Source organism: Clupea harengus, chromosome 6 (assembly GCF_900700415.2).
Source record: "Clupea harengus chromosome 6, Ch_v2.0.2, whole genome shotgun sequence".
NCBI lineage: Eukaryota > Metazoa > Chordata > Actinopteri > Clupeiformes > Clupeidae > Clupea > Clupea harengus.
Genome location: NC_045157.1, coordinates 10,176,406 through 10,191,405, shown reverse-complemented (window position 1 = coordinate 10,191,405; position 15,000 = coordinate 10,176,406). Strand labels below are relative to the sequence as shown.

The following is a 15,000-nucleotide window of genomic DNA, read 5'->3' as shown; positions in this document are numbered from 1 at the left end:
GTGTGTGTGTGTGTGTTATGTCCCAGAGGTAAAGCGACAGCTATACTTTATGCATCAGTTTCTCACACGCAGAGAGAAAGTCTCTCTGAACGAAAAACGTAAGATGTGCCGCTAACCCAATCACACCAATACGTAAACAAAGGATGACAGGAATACATTAACACCACTGTAGGGCTATAGACATTCAGGAAGTATATTGTATAGAGGATTGCACTTAATAGTATAATAGTGGCCTATAAATAAAGTGGCTGTGTGTGTGTGTGTGTGTGTGTGTGTGTAGGTTCTCCTCCCTGCTGCTAGCCTGCTGCAGCTGATGGATGTTCGGCAGGTGTGCTGTGAGTTTCTTCAGGCCCAGCTGCACCCCTCTAACTGTCTGGGAATCCGCGCCTTCGCCGACCTACACACCTGCACCACCCTGCTCAGTCTCGCGCACGCATACGCAGGTACGCGCACACATACACACACACAAGCGCGCACACACACACACACACACACACACACACACACACACACACGCACGCGCACACATCCCTACACAGCTGCACCACCCTGCTCAGTCTCGCGCACGCATACGCAGGTACGCACGCACACACACACACACCACACACACACACACACACACACACACACACACACACACACACGCGCGCACACACACACATCCCTACACAGCTGCACCACCCTGCTCAGTCTCACGCACACACGCACGCACACACAGACACACACACACACACACATACATCTGTACCACCCTTCTCAGCAACACGCACACGCACATGCACATCACACACATGCGCACCTAGAAATTTTACCTCCAAGTAAACTGATTGAGATTATTAATGTGTGTGTGTGTTTGTGTGTGTGTCTGTGTGTGTGAACTTACAGAGCAGCATTTCTCAGAGGTAGTTCAGGGGGAGGAGTTCATGGCTCTTTCACTGCAGCAGGTCTGCAGTCTCATCGCCAGTGACAAACTCACTGTCTCCTCAGAGGAAAAGGTAAAGAACACACAGACACACCACACACACACAAGCACACACACACACACCACCCACAGTTTCCTCATACGGTCCTCTAATGCAAAAGTCAGTCACACACATCAGAAGAATAGCTGTGAAAAGGGATTCAGGTACTGCAACTGGTCCACCTCTAAATATAGTCATTGGGAACACCAAACAGGCAGTGAAGCGGTTCAGTGTGTAGGAGATGCATTGTAGTTGCTTCAATGTATAAGGTGATGTGCAAGAAGACAACAAATGAGTGAGAATGAAATGTGTGTGTGTCAGGGTTGGAAATTAGCACCCAATAGGCTGCATTTAATATATAAAAAAGTCAACTAAATAGCATTGTTACAGGTTAGCTGTCAGGTTAGATATGAAAAGTTAGATGTGTCACTCTTTTCTCCCTGTTGTCCCTCTGCAGGTGTTTGAGGCGATGGTGGCCTGGATTAATCACAACAAGGAGGCTCGTCTGGAGCACATGCCAAAGCTCATGGAGCACGTCAGGCTGCCACTGCTCTCCAGAGATTACCTGGTCCAGGTGAGGCTGATATATAAAGTCTATAGGTTACCTGGTCCAGGTGAGGCTGATATATAAAGTCTATAGGTTACCTGGTCCAGGTGAGGCTGATATATAAAGTCTATAGGTTACCTGGTCCAGGTGAGGCTGATATATAAAGTCTATAGGTTACCTGGTCCAGGTGAAGCTGATATATAAAGTCTATAGGTTACCTGGTCCAGGTGAAGCTGATATATAAAGTCTATAGGTTACCTGGTCCAGGTGAGGCTGATATATAAAGTCTATAAGTTACCTGGTCCAGGTGAGGCTGATATATAAAGTCTATAGGTTACCTGGTCCAGGTGAGGCTGATATATAAAGTCTGTAGGTTACCTGGTCCAAAAATATCCAGATACGGCCACAGGTTAGGCTACATGAGGATGGCAGCACTCTCACAGAAGGGGAAAAAGAGTAATGATGGTGACAGGCTCAACACCCCCTAGTACTGCGGTATGGCGGTGATGCAGTCATTGTTGCAGCCCGTGTCACTGTACACATGACCTCATCTAGGTGAGTCTGTTTGTTATGATGATGATGTCATAGGTGAGCTAGCCCAGGTGAGTGTGTAAGGCGACTCTTAGTGTCAGTCACACACACACACACACACACACACACACTCATGGCAGCAAACACACTGTTCATTCCCATCCAGATTTATTTCATTCTCTCAGAGACTTTTTTTTTCTCATACAAATTGCAATTTAGAAATGGGTGGCTAGTTATATAGTTAAATATTAATGAGTGTGTGCCTCTGCCATGCACTTTTTTTGTTTTTGTGTGTGTGTGTGTGTGTAGAGGGTGGAGGAAGAGGCCCTTATCAAGAATAATAACACCTGTAAGGACTTCCTGATTGAGGCCATGAAGTATCACTTGCTGCCAGCTGACCAGCGCCATCTCATCAAGACTGACCGGACACGACCACGCACGCCGGTCAGCCTGCCAAAGGTACACACATACACACACATACACACATACTCAGCCTGTCAAAGCTACACACATACACACATACTCAGCCTGTCAAAGCTACACACATACTCAGCCTGTCAAAGCTACTTGGACACACACACACTCACACACACACATCCATGCACGCCAACGTCAACTTGCCCTGTTGTGTGTGTGTGTCAGGTGATGATCGTGGTGGGTGGGCAGGCCCCTAAAGCCATCCGGACAGTGGAGTGTTATGACTTCCAGGAGGAGCGCTGGTACCAGGTGGCAGAGCTGCCCTCCAGACGCTGCCGAGCAGGTGGGCCTCCGGGGGGGGGGGGGGGTGTACAGGGGCAGGTCTGGGGGGGGGGGGGGGTCTCAAGATGGTGGATAGTCTGGGGGTAGTCGGAGCACAGGGGCAGGTCTGGGGTAGGGTTGTAGCCTGGGGATGGAGGGGTTGGGATATGGGGTTGGTAAGGGGGAAAGCACACAGGTTATCGTTATGGGGTTAGTCTGAGCGTTCAGTATGGGTTAGAGTGAAAGTGTTAGTCCCTGCAAGTAGTGTGGAGTTTTCGAGTTCAGTATTAATCTTAGTCTTTTTGAGTTTGGTATCCAGGATTGACTAAACAAGACGTAAATTGACATTTGGCAGTGTTAATCAGGATCTTCCTGCCGATGTGACTAACTATACAGGATGAATCTCGGGGTGGGTGGCTTTGACATGACGTGATAAATCATCTCCTATGGCTGTATGGCTTGTGTGTGTTTATGCGTGCGTGCGTGTGTGTGCGTGCAGGTGTGGTCTTCATGGGGGGCCGTGTGTATGCGGTTGGGGGCTTTAACGGCTCTCTGCGCGTGCGGACGGTGGACATGTACGACGGTGGGCGGGACCAGTGGACCACCATGGCCAGTATGCAGGAGAGGCGCAGCACGCTCGGAGCAGCAGTACTGGGGGATGTGCTCTACGCTGTGGGGGGCTTCGATGGCAGCACAGGTACACACACATGCGTGTGCAGACACACACACACACATGCACTTAGACACCTGCATACACATACATAGACACTCGCATGCACACATACATAGCACCATGTTGAAATTCTTGCCCAAATGTGAAAGGCTCTGTCACATGTGAATTATGATGATGCACATTTAAGACATTCCAGAAGCCTCAAGAAGAGGTGGAATGACCAGTTGAGTTCAAAAACCCCAAGGAGAACCTCTAGAACAAAAGCATTATTGTGGCACTAACGGCACATGAAATTAACTGAAGTGTGTGTGTGTGTATTCATGTGTGTTTGTGTGTGTTTATGTGTATGGGAGAGAGAAAACCCACTGGCACGTTGACCTACATCTGCTGGTGTCACACTGAATGTGTGTCTTTGTTGTCCATAGACTGCAAGTGTCCTGTTAGTCTCTCTCTTTCTCTCTCTCTCTTTCTCTGTGTGTTTGTGTGTGTGTGTGTGTGTGTGTGTGTGTTTGTGTGTGTGTGTGTGTTCAAACACAAAGCTGTGGAATAGAGAGTTCACACACAGTCCCTCTGTCTCTGAGAGTGGTCATATGCAGTGTGCTATAGGCTGCCCTTTGTTTAATAATCTCTGTTTCTCCTGCATTCTTTCTCTACTTCACCCCCTTTCCCACCCTTTTTTCCCCCTATCTTGTCCTCTCTCTTTTTTGTATCCTGTTTTCCTCTCCCTATTTTCTCCCTCACCTCTTTCTTTCCCCTTCTCTTTTTGTCCTCCTCTCTCCCTCTCTCTCTATCTCTCTCTCTCTCTCTCTCTCTCTCTCCCTCTCCTCCTGCAGGTCTGTCCTCAGTGGAGGCCTACAGCTGGAAGTCTAATGACTGGACGTTCGTGGCCTCGATGAACACCAGACGCAGCAGTGTCGGAGTGGGAGTGGTGGACGGTGAGAGACGCTGTCGTCATGGCAACCCACACTGCCGCACACACACACAAACAACCCTATTTTAAACGCTGTGCAGGGCACAGCCAATCACAGGCCATCCAGCCCATCACAGACTGTGTGTGTATTTGAATGTGTGCGTGCGTGTGTGTGTGTGCAGGTAAGCTGTATGCAGTAGGAGGTTATGACGGCGCATCTCGGCACTGCCTGAGCACAGTAGAGGAGTATGACCCCGTCAGGAACCAGTGGGTCTACGTGGCCGACATGAGCACCAGACGCAGTGGAGCAGGTGGGATCCACACACACTACACACACACACACACACACACACACACACACACACACACACACACACACACACACACACAGACATCGTAAACATACACACACACACCAAATGGTATTAACACATACACATCAACCAAACACACCTATAAGTTGTTAAAGTTAAACTATAATGTTAAACTATAATGTTAAACTAAGTGTTCATAACAGTTTACTACACAAGCTGTCTATTCTCTTGTGTGGTTTTTGTGCTTGTGTAGATCTCTGAGTGCTGTTGTGTTATTCAGGTGTGGGTGTGCTGGGGACGCAGCTGTATGCAGCGGGGGGGCATGACGGGCCTCTGGTGAGGAAGAGCGTGGAGGTGTACGACCCCCCCAGCAACACCTGGAGACAGGTGTGCGACATGAACATGTGCCGCCGCAACGCAGGTGAGCTCACCACTCCTAGAACCAGTACACCCACACGGAACTACTCTTAGTACTAGCAGACCCACACAGAACCAATCCTAGAACCTGTACACCCACACAGAACTACTCTTAGTACTAGCAGACCCACACAGAACCAATCCTAGAACCTGTACACCCACACAGAACCACTCTTAGTACTAGTAGACCTACACTGAACCACTCCTAAAACCAGGACACACTCACAGAACCACTCTAGAACCAGGCTACTTGCACAGAGCCACGTGAGAACCAGAACACACGCGCAGAACCCTGGTACAGTTCCTAGGACCATTCCCACAGTGTCATGGAAACCAGATGGTAAACAAAAAACAGCCCAGTGTCAGCCTTACAGCTGAGCACATAAACCATATGAGTGAAGTCAGTCATGTCTTATAATTGACTCTCAATGCTTCTTAGAACTTTTAGGCATCACAGAATGGCATGAGTCTTCAGGAGTCTCGTTGCCATGGCACCAGCTGTTTCCTCACACTGGCCCCTGTGGGGTTGCGTGTGCCCAGGGCTGTAGGTTGGCTGATAAAGTAACAGTGAAAATAAATCAGTTAAGTGAGCCATGTGATCATGTTGATGGGAATATATTTTGTAGTATTGTAGTACGCCTCTGGCACATGTAACTGTCATGCGACCTATGACATCAGCTCGAAAAAGGACAACACACTCACATATCCACATAAGTATGTCATTTTGTTTTATTATATGTCATTATATGTATGTGCATAGCAACATAACATTATATATATATATATGTGCATAACAGCATAGCATTATATAAACTCCTCAAAAAAAGTTCGGAAACGTTATTTCGGTTGATTATTCCTCCCCTTTAATAATACCAATTGGTATTGTATTTTATATCGTTGGAAAGCCTGATTAGTCACCTTTACAACGAGGTACAACTTGTAAGGATCGTGCATTCGTGGAATGAGCAACACAACTAACTGTGTAGGTAGCGGCCCCAAAAAATGTGCCAAAATCCCAAATTCTTCTGTTGGTATTCACTCTTGTTTTGGTTGCTTGGTGGATTGGATGATTGCACTCTCTCACAGTAACAAGGAAAAAACAACACATATTAGCCATTTTTACACTTTATAAATGTTCCCCTGTCAGGGACCTCAGTAGCGTGTGGAAGATCCATACGCAGCCACAACGGCTTGGCACCTCTTCCTCATGCTGTCTCTCAGCCTGGTCACACACTGCTGTGGGATTGCATCCCATTCCTCAACCAGGATTTGTCGCAAGTCAGCCAACATGGTTGCGTTGGTCACTCTGACACGTACAGCACGCCCAAGCTGATCCCACAAGTATTCAATTGGGTTGAGGTCTGGACTCACGGCAGGCCATTCCATCCTCTCTACTCCCAAATTCTGGAGGTACTCTGTGATGATCCTGCCTCTGTGGGGGCGAGCGTTGTCATCCTGGAGGATGGAGTTAGGTCCCAGATTCTGGAGATATGGGATCGCCACTGGCTCCAGAATCTCATTCCAATATCTCACTGAATACCAACAGAAGAATATTGCAGGGGATTTTGGCAAATTGTTTTGGGCCGCTACCCACACGGTTAGCTGTGTTGCTCATTCCACGAATGCACGATCCTTACAAGTTGTACCTCGTTGTAAAGGTGACTAATCAGGCTTTCCAACGATATAAAATACAATACCAATTGGTATTATTAAAATGGAGAAATAATCGACCGAAATAACGTTTCTGAACTTTTTTTGAGGAGTTTATATGTGTAAAACATTATATGTATGTGTATAACATTATATGTACAGTATGTGTATAACAGCATAGCATTATATGTGTGTGTATAACATGCAGGAATGTACCCAAATATAATACGCATTTGACATTTCACACAGGTTCCCCTCCTTGTGAGGGCGAGTGTGTGTCTGGTGTTCTACAGTGGTGCTAAATATTCTAGGGGCGAATGTGTGTCTGGTGTTCTGAATGTTCTAGGGGCGAGTGTGTGTCTGGTGTTCTACAGTCTAGGGGCGAGTGTGTGTCTGGTGTTCTACAGTGGTGCTGAATATTCTAGGGGCGAGTGTGTGTCTGGTGTTCTGTATGTTCTAGGGGCGAGTGTGTGTCTGGTGTTCTACAGTTTAGGGGCGAGTGTGTGTCTGGTGTTCTGTATGTTCTAGGGGCGAGTGTGTGTCTGGTGATCTACAGTGGTGCTGAATGTTCTAGGGGTGAGTGTGTGTGTCTGGTGTTCTACAGTGGTGCTGAATGTTCTAGGGGCGAGTGTGTGTCTGGTGTTCTACAGTCTTGTTTCCTCTGAAGGTCTCTGTCAGACGTTCCCGCTGATAAAGTCTAATTTCCACAAAGGCAGAGCGAGTGAATAAAGTAAAGTGCTTCTGAGCTCATTGCATTGGTTAGAGTGGACTAGACCAGGTCAGAGGTTAATTGAGATGCTGTGGACTACACCAGTTCAGAGGTTAATTGAGTTGCTGTGGACTTGACCAGGTCAGAGGTTAATTGAGTTGCTGGGGACTCGACCAGGTCAGAGGTTAATTGAGTTGCTGTGGACTAGACCAGTTCAGAGGTTAATTGAGTTGCTGTGGACCAGACCAGTTCAGAGGTTAATTGAGTTGCTGTGGACTACACCAGGTCAGGGTTAAATGAGATGCTGTGGACTCGACCAGGCCAGAGGTTAATTGAGTTGCTGTGGACCAGACCAGTTCAGAGGTTAATTGAGATGCTGTGTCCGGCCCCCAGGTGTGAGTGCCATTAACGGGATGCTGTATGTTGTCGGGGGAGACGACGGCTCCTGTAACCTCTCCTCTGTGGAGTTCTACAACCCAGCCACAGACAAGTGGAGTCTACTACCTATCAACATGGGCAATGGACGGAGCTATGCAGGTAAAACACACACACACACACACTCACACAGAGACATACATACACACACACACACACACACTCACACAGAGACATACATACACACTCACTCACAGAGACATACACACACACACATACATTCTCAGAGTTCATCTACACCACACACACACACACACACACACTCACACAGAGACATACATACACACACACACTCACTCAGAGACATACACACACATACATTCTCAGAGTTCATCTACACCACACACACACACACACACACACACACACACACACACACACACACACACACACACACACGATTAATGTCTCCCCTCTCTCTCGCTCTGTCGTGCAGGTGTCTCAGTCGTTGATAAACCATCATGACAGTAAGCTTCCCGCATCAGTATCTTCCCCTGGACCAATCACAAAATAGACTGCTGTCCATCGGAGCCCATCTGGACCAATCAGAAAACAGACTGCAACCACCCAGGGTTCACCTGGACCAGTCAGAGAAGAGACTTCCTCTGTGGCCCAGATGCCCGCTGATTTACCCATCAGCCTCTGCTGGTGCACGCTGCATGTTGACCCAACCTCCAATCCCTGACTGTGCTGCCTGGAGTAGCCCTGCCCTTCCTGAGATGGACGCTCCCTCTCCTCCAATCAGAGAATGCCATTTAGTTAGGCCACACCCTCTTCCTTGACACAGTGGACGGGTTGAAGGGCAAAAGCCAGTGGAGCACCTGAAGCAGAGCACCTTTTTATATTCTTTACTTTATTTAAGTTAAAGAGGGGGCATCATGAACTCCAAAGCCAAGGGAGAACCATTGATTGATTGGATTGGTTGTTCCACGAATGGATGAATTGATTGACATCATGTGATGAATAGAGGTCATAAACGTGTGTGTGTGTGTGTGTGTGTGTGTGTGTGTGTGTGTGTGTGTGTGTGTGTGTGTGTGTGTGTGTGTGTGTGTGTGTGTGTGTGTGTGTGTGTGTGTGTGTGGAACAGGATGTAGTTCTAGTTCCATGGTATCCACTCACTGGGCATCTCTGCTCAACTACTGATTCTTTACTCTCCAACAGGAACCATCCCCACCTCCTTTCCCCTACTCCCTAACAGGAACCATCTCCACCCCCCTACTCCCCAACAGGAACCATCTCCACCTCCTTACCCCACCCTGCAACTTTATGCTATAGACTGTAGGCCAGAGACCAGAAGCAGCGTTGCAGTGCCACCCCTGACAATGGTGTTTGTGTGTGTGTGTGTGTGTGTGTGTGTGAATGTGCAACCAAATACGCAAGCATCAAGCTGGATCTACGCTCACTTTCAGGAATTCAGTCATTCACCAAGTGACGAGCACTTCTCTCCTTCCCTCTGATCTCTTGACTCGATCTCTTTTTGTTTTTCTCTCTCCTTTCCCTTTCCTTTGTTCTTGTTGTCTTCCTGTCTTTGTCCCTCTTCCTGTGTCTCTCTCTCTTTTGTGTTCTCCTGTTTGTCAGTGATGCCAGCTCTTTGTGTGATCCTCACTGTTGAAACACAACTGCAAAAGCGATTCGTGCCAGTCTGAGTGACGCTGTGACTACAGCAGAGTCTCACAGACGTCTCATACATGTCTCATAGACATCTCACAGAGGTCTCTGAAAAATGTCTGTAGATATTTGAGACCTCTGAAGATGTAACGGAGGTATGTAGCTGTCTGAGATGTCACTCGGATGTATCCAGTATTAGTCTCCGATGTCCCAGTTATGTCACATAGATGTATCTGCCTATAAGGAGTCTGAAGAGAATGTGCCAAGTCAACACTACATGAATCCAGTCGCCACAACCACTAGCTCTGTGCAGCTGTAGGTGGTGGGGGGGGTTTTGGGACCTGGTGAGGTGGCCCTCCACACCCCGACCAGCACAGTGGGCCGCTGCATGGCTGTGGCGTTAGTCGGTCATGTCATGAGGCGGGGCTGAAGTGGCCCTCCAGAAGCAACCCTACACCAAGACTGTGAGACTGTGCTGGCTGTGCTGTGCTCCATAGCTGGTCTCCAAAGCTGGTCTCCAAAGCTGGTCTCCATAGCTGGTCTCCATTGCTGGTCATCGGAGACCTGACAGACTGATGCGCAGATTGACAGCATGACGCCTGAGTCCTCTAGTGGAAGCTGAACTCCAGGGTTTGTGTGAGATGGAAGCAGGGTGCCCATCTCCACTGTCAACAGTGTCAAAGGTGTGCACACGCGTGTGTCACAAGCATATATTCCATTACAAAAAAAAAAATGTTTACTTGCTTTGCCTTAGAGGTCCAGTTCCTCTAGTCTCTGGCGGAGTTCTTGAAATATACAATGCATTTGTAGAGTTGCCATTGTTATGACGATATACCTATGAAATGAAATGAAATGACAGGTTAACAACTTTTTGTAATGTTTTATAATCTACCACCCAGCATTTCAGAAAATATGCACAATATCGCCATGTGTGGAGTCGTGAATGAAATCGTGAACCTGCTTAGTAAATTGCATTTGTCAGCCTTTAAGCCTCTTGAGTAGCACTGACTTGTATTAACGTCGGAAACTTTCATACCCGGTAGCTGCCAATTAGGACCCGACTTTCTCCCTGCACAAATAACTCAAAGCGTTGGCCTCCAGATTTCTGTTGCCACCAGAGACTGAATGAGTTCAAAGCTGGTCTTTAAAGGACCGCTGACCTGTTGTGGCAGGTAGAAAGAGCCTGTTACTAACAAGCTCTCATTCACAGGATCTGTTAAGCAGGGTGTCTGTTAAAGTTAGGATAAGACTCTTTTGAGTGTGTATCGTATGCATGAAATCTGAGAGCTAGCTGCAAGTTAGCGCACGGAATAAAGAAGGGCTACACTTCAAGTGTGTCTGAAGCTATAGCTACACAATACAGAAAGCAGCTGTAAGCATGGTGAAATAGCTGTGGTTGTTCTGTCGCTCCAGCACACACCGGAAACAGCTTGATGAACAAGAGCCTGACTATGCACATCTGATAGTGGCATCATTTTTAGTCACATTTTATTTCACACTAAGGAAACACATTTGACCTGCTAACCTGGGTTGTTCAATTGTACCGTGTAGTTGATGCTCAACAAAGGTTTTTAATGCATTTCTATACAAAAGTGTTTAAGGAATAAAGACATGTACTGTGCAGTCACCTTGTTGTCTGTTAGTGATTCGTGTTACTTGTTACTCAATGAATAAAATAAATGAATAGATGAATAAGAAAACACCACTGAATACAAGGCCTTTTACACAATAAAGCTCAAGACCAAGCCTTTCATTCTGTCTTTGAAGAACTACAACAGGATGTTTCGGGGTCATTACATATATATATATAACTCAAAACAAGAGTGAATACCAACATAAAAATAAACTATTTGGCATTTAGCAATTTTGGCACATTTTTCATGGGCGCAACCCACATACTCAGCTGTGCTGCTCATCCCACAAATGCATGTTCCTCACAAATGTGGCACTGTCATGGCAAAAAGTGACCGGGCGCAAAAAAGAGCCCGGGTGATGTAATATTGGCTTTTGAACGACTCTTGAGTGACAGTTGCTATACTCTTGAGGTACTCTTCATGTTCGTTCGTTTCGTGCTGTAGCGGACAAGCTGTAGATTCACGTGGTGTAGAGAGATTATTTCAAACGCTGTGATTGAGCTTGTGCGCTGAGACGCATCCGCAACAGCAGAAAAACGACTATAACCGTACTTTGGTGACACCCATGCGCAAGCAGTGTCCGCGGCAGTACACGGATGCGTTTGGAAGTATTTTCTAAATTTACCACAGGAGGGCGCTAATAACAATACTTTGAATAATTAGATTTACTCTGTTACATAAGCTTTTTTGTAAAGCCAGTAAGTCATTGTTTGCCTGGAACTATTTATAAAATGGAGCTGGTTAGAATGGTTCTTAAGACCAACGCCCACCGGTGGCGTCTGTACAACACGGTTCTGTTTTTTGAGTATCATGTCCATAGAAATGTCTTGGTTTTCAATTAAATCCACGTGTTTTTACCGTCTTCAACAATTTGAGGCTTTTTTTATGGCACTGTGGGTTGACTTTTCTTTCCACTCGTAAACAGAACTAACTAACGCTACCCAGCTTATAGCAAGTAGTTAGCGAATAAAGATGATTACTGAATGCATAGTTACATCTATCTAGCCATTGGGAATTTAAACTGAACTAAAACGCTGTTTCTGCCTTTAATATGCTTTAAAGAATCAGTTAATAAAGTATTGTTTTCACCAGATCATTGTTAATGGGTATTTCCCAACATTAGGTGCATTCCATGATGCTCCGGAGAATATTGCCGCCAGTGGGCGTTGGCCTTTAGTCCACAAGTTGGAAGGATGATTGAATAGGCTGTAAATAGCATTTATTACCTTTTCCTTTGTGTCTAACGGCTACTGTGCATTAGTTTAGCATTTCCATGCCCGGATTTCACTGTATTCAAAGTATCTGGACCTAATTGCATTCATTTGCTTTAAGAGCATTGCAAACATGCTCCATTTAACAACAGGCAGAGACTGATAAACCCCTTCTTGTTGCTCACTGATTGGCCAGCCAAAAACGTGTCGTCTCCAGACCACAATCCCAACGAAAACTGGGCTTACATCAAGTTGGTAGCATTCCTCTCAGGAACCATATATTATATATGCATTATATAAACATCCGAGACACTGTAATCTTTTAGTAAGATGCAGAGATGTAAGTTGATATGTATAAATATGTGATGATTAAATTCAAATTGAATTATTGTTAGGGTAGGCTAGTGATGCCACTTCCTGTGGCGTGGTTGCTATGCAACATACCTGGTCTCTATATATACAGATGTTATAGTTAAAAAATACGTCCTATATCCTTTCCTTAATTTTTCTTGACCTAGATGAAAAACATCATGAGGAAATGAAAAGAAAGAAAAGGCAAGATGTGATGGAGAAGGACTTGGGAAAAGACAATGTTTTTGATGTAGGTCTTTAAATGTTGCTGCAGCATTATTGCCTTTCCTTTTATTTGTTCCAGTGTACCATATGCTAAAGGAGATAATAAAGGATGGTCCAGTGTACCCTACGCTAAAGGAGATAATAAAGGATGGTCCAGTGTACCCTATGCTAAAGGAGATAAGAAAGGAAGCAATGAAGCAGCTTTTCTTCGCATTTAGAGAGTTCGACCAGCTCTTATCATGGCTGCCACTCAGATACTTCTGGTCACTCAACACGTCAGTCAAGAACCTTCCTAAACGAAAAAGACTATCCGACCGCAGCTCTGCTCTAATCAGCTCTGGCTCCACCTTTGACCGTCAGTTTGAACAGCCTCGGGGGGTGTCCCTGGGTCTGGTCCCCTTCATTCTGTCGGATTCTGCAGCGTTTTGGATGACCTTCTTCTGTTTGGAGATCACCCACCAAACCAAGAGCCTCCAACATAATTTGGCAGGTCCAGTTCCAAACCACAAAAGCAAATGGGAGTCACATGACCTCTCACTGGACCTCAGCCAAGCTCTCTCTCTCGCTCACACACACATTTACACATGTATGGCCTATGTAGGCTTGTGTTTGTCGTCTCGGTTACAGATTTAACCTAGTTAATAAAGACAGTGTAGCTGTGGCAACGGCCTTTGTTTTGGGAGTCTTGTTAATGTTCAGTAGCGTTACACTTAATATTTGACGCTTTCTAGTGTGCTTTTGCTTTGGAACCGTAGTTTTGCATAAACCTCTCGTGTGTACACTGGATTTACATAGTGCCTGTGTGTGTGTGTGTGTGTGTGTTGTTGAGAGTATTCAGCGGAAGGACATTTTGTCCACATGGACACACTGTTCTCATGTTTGCCTTCCACCCTTAGTTTGAGTCATGTGACATTGTCTGGCTGGTTAGCAGGGAAAACATTGTGTAAGTTGTAGCTCCTTTGCTCTGACGAGAGAGAGCCTCAGACATCATTTCATTCTGTGTGACTGTATGTGGTAGACTGGGGAGGGCCCAGACCAACCTAGATCCATCCTGTTTCCGGAGACCCCCTGGTCTGTGTGTTTAACATTTGTCTTTGCTCCGAATACGCTCTTGAACACGCCAGCCATCCAAGACATCCATAGGTCCACTGACTGGAGTCAGGTGTGAGTAGTTGAGAGGGGGGGGGGGGGGGGGGGGGGGGGGCTGAGGAGGAGGCTCAAACGGACTCCACACAGCGCAAAAGCCATCTCTGATTCTGCACATCATCCACCTCAAACACACACACACACATGCACACGCACACACTACATGTTTTAATGCTCTGCTGCATCAAGAATTTAGCTCATAAAAAAAGGCATGAGGACAGGATCAGTATTCACAAGCCATTTATTGAGAAAAATGCACATACTGGATACAGGTTGGCCTCCCTCATTCAATGGGCTCTGGCCTATAGACACTAACGTTATTGCTTAGTCTTCATGGCACCAAAAGAAACAAAGAAAAAAAAAAAACAGAAGGAAAAAAGGGTCTGCCATGCAAGCTCACCACTATGCCCAGCTTACACACACACTGCAGCGAGGATGCGTCGGAGCTGCGCTGCACACGGACTACACTGCAACAGAGGCCCACAGAATAACAGCAAACGTTTACAAAAGTCCTTAAAAAAACAGAGGAGGGAGGACATGTTCACACTGGTGATACTGAGGGGACAGCCGAGGAGTTCAACATGCAGGAAATAATTTAACAACAGCGCCACACACAGTCTGAAGCTCACATAGCGCTTAGCCACTCGCTGTATGACCAGACATGGAAAAAGAAACAACGTAAAGAAAAAGGAAAAAAAGGTGCATTCTTTGAATGCTGTGCAAATAATAACCTCGACACCCTTCCCCCATTCCCTAGACACACAAACAAACACACACACACACACACACACCCTGGTTAAGTCCAAAGGGGTGGATACACTCGTGTGTCAGGTGGCATACTTGCTCCACTGAATATCAGTGAAGAGTCAGGGACTGTGGGTGGCGTGTCTTCTCAGAAGCATGGTTCCCCTACCCTTCTTATAGTGCATCTGAGTCTAA

General features: G+C 46.4%; 2 protein-coding genes across 6 annotated transcripts in view; one reads left to right on the top strand and one right to left on the bottom strand.

Moving 5' to 3' along the window:
• klhl3 (kelch-like family member 3) overlaps positions 1-11,121 on the top strand; it is a 15,637-nt gene extending 4,516 nt beyond the window's left edge. Inside the window, exons 5-15 of one of the 2 annotated variants that reach the window (XM_031568948.2) lie at positions 281-443; positions 886-995; positions 1,420-1,536; positions 2,350-2,499; positions 2,683-2,800; positions 3,278-3,475; positions 4,285-4,386; positions 4,544-4,672; positions 4,956-5,096; positions 7,845-7,988; positions 8,323-11,121. In XM_031568948.2, the coding sequence (XP_031424808.1) occupies positions 281-443; positions 886-995; positions 1,420-1,536; positions 2,350-2,499; positions 2,683-2,800; positions 3,278-3,475; positions 4,285-4,386; positions 4,544-4,672; positions 4,956-5,096; positions 7,845-7,988; positions 8,323-8,351 (1,401 nt within the window). In that variant the 3' untranslated portion in view covers positions 8,352-11,121. Of the gene's footprint in view, positions 1-280; positions 444-885; positions 996-1,419; positions 1,537-2,349; positions 2,500-2,682; positions 2,801-3,277; positions 3,476-4,284; positions 4,387-4,543; positions 4,673-4,955; positions 5,097-5,531; positions 5,674-7,844; positions 7,989-8,322 lie in introns of those variants that run through there. The other variant, XM_031568949.2, reaches the window with a different exon arrangement.
• A 3,163-nt stretch (positions 11,122-14,284) lies between these two features.
• Positions 14,285-15,000, bottom strand: part of fam13b (family with sequence similarity 13 member B) — a 51,409-nt gene continuing 50,693 nt past the window's right edge. For all 4 annotated transcript variants that reach the window (XM_042708016.1, XM_042708018.1, XM_012834291.3 and 1 more), the window contains one exon: positions 14,285-15,000. This exon is cut by the window's right edge and continues 2,068 nt beyond it. The gene's annotated coding sequence lies outside the window, so the exon portion shown is untranslated.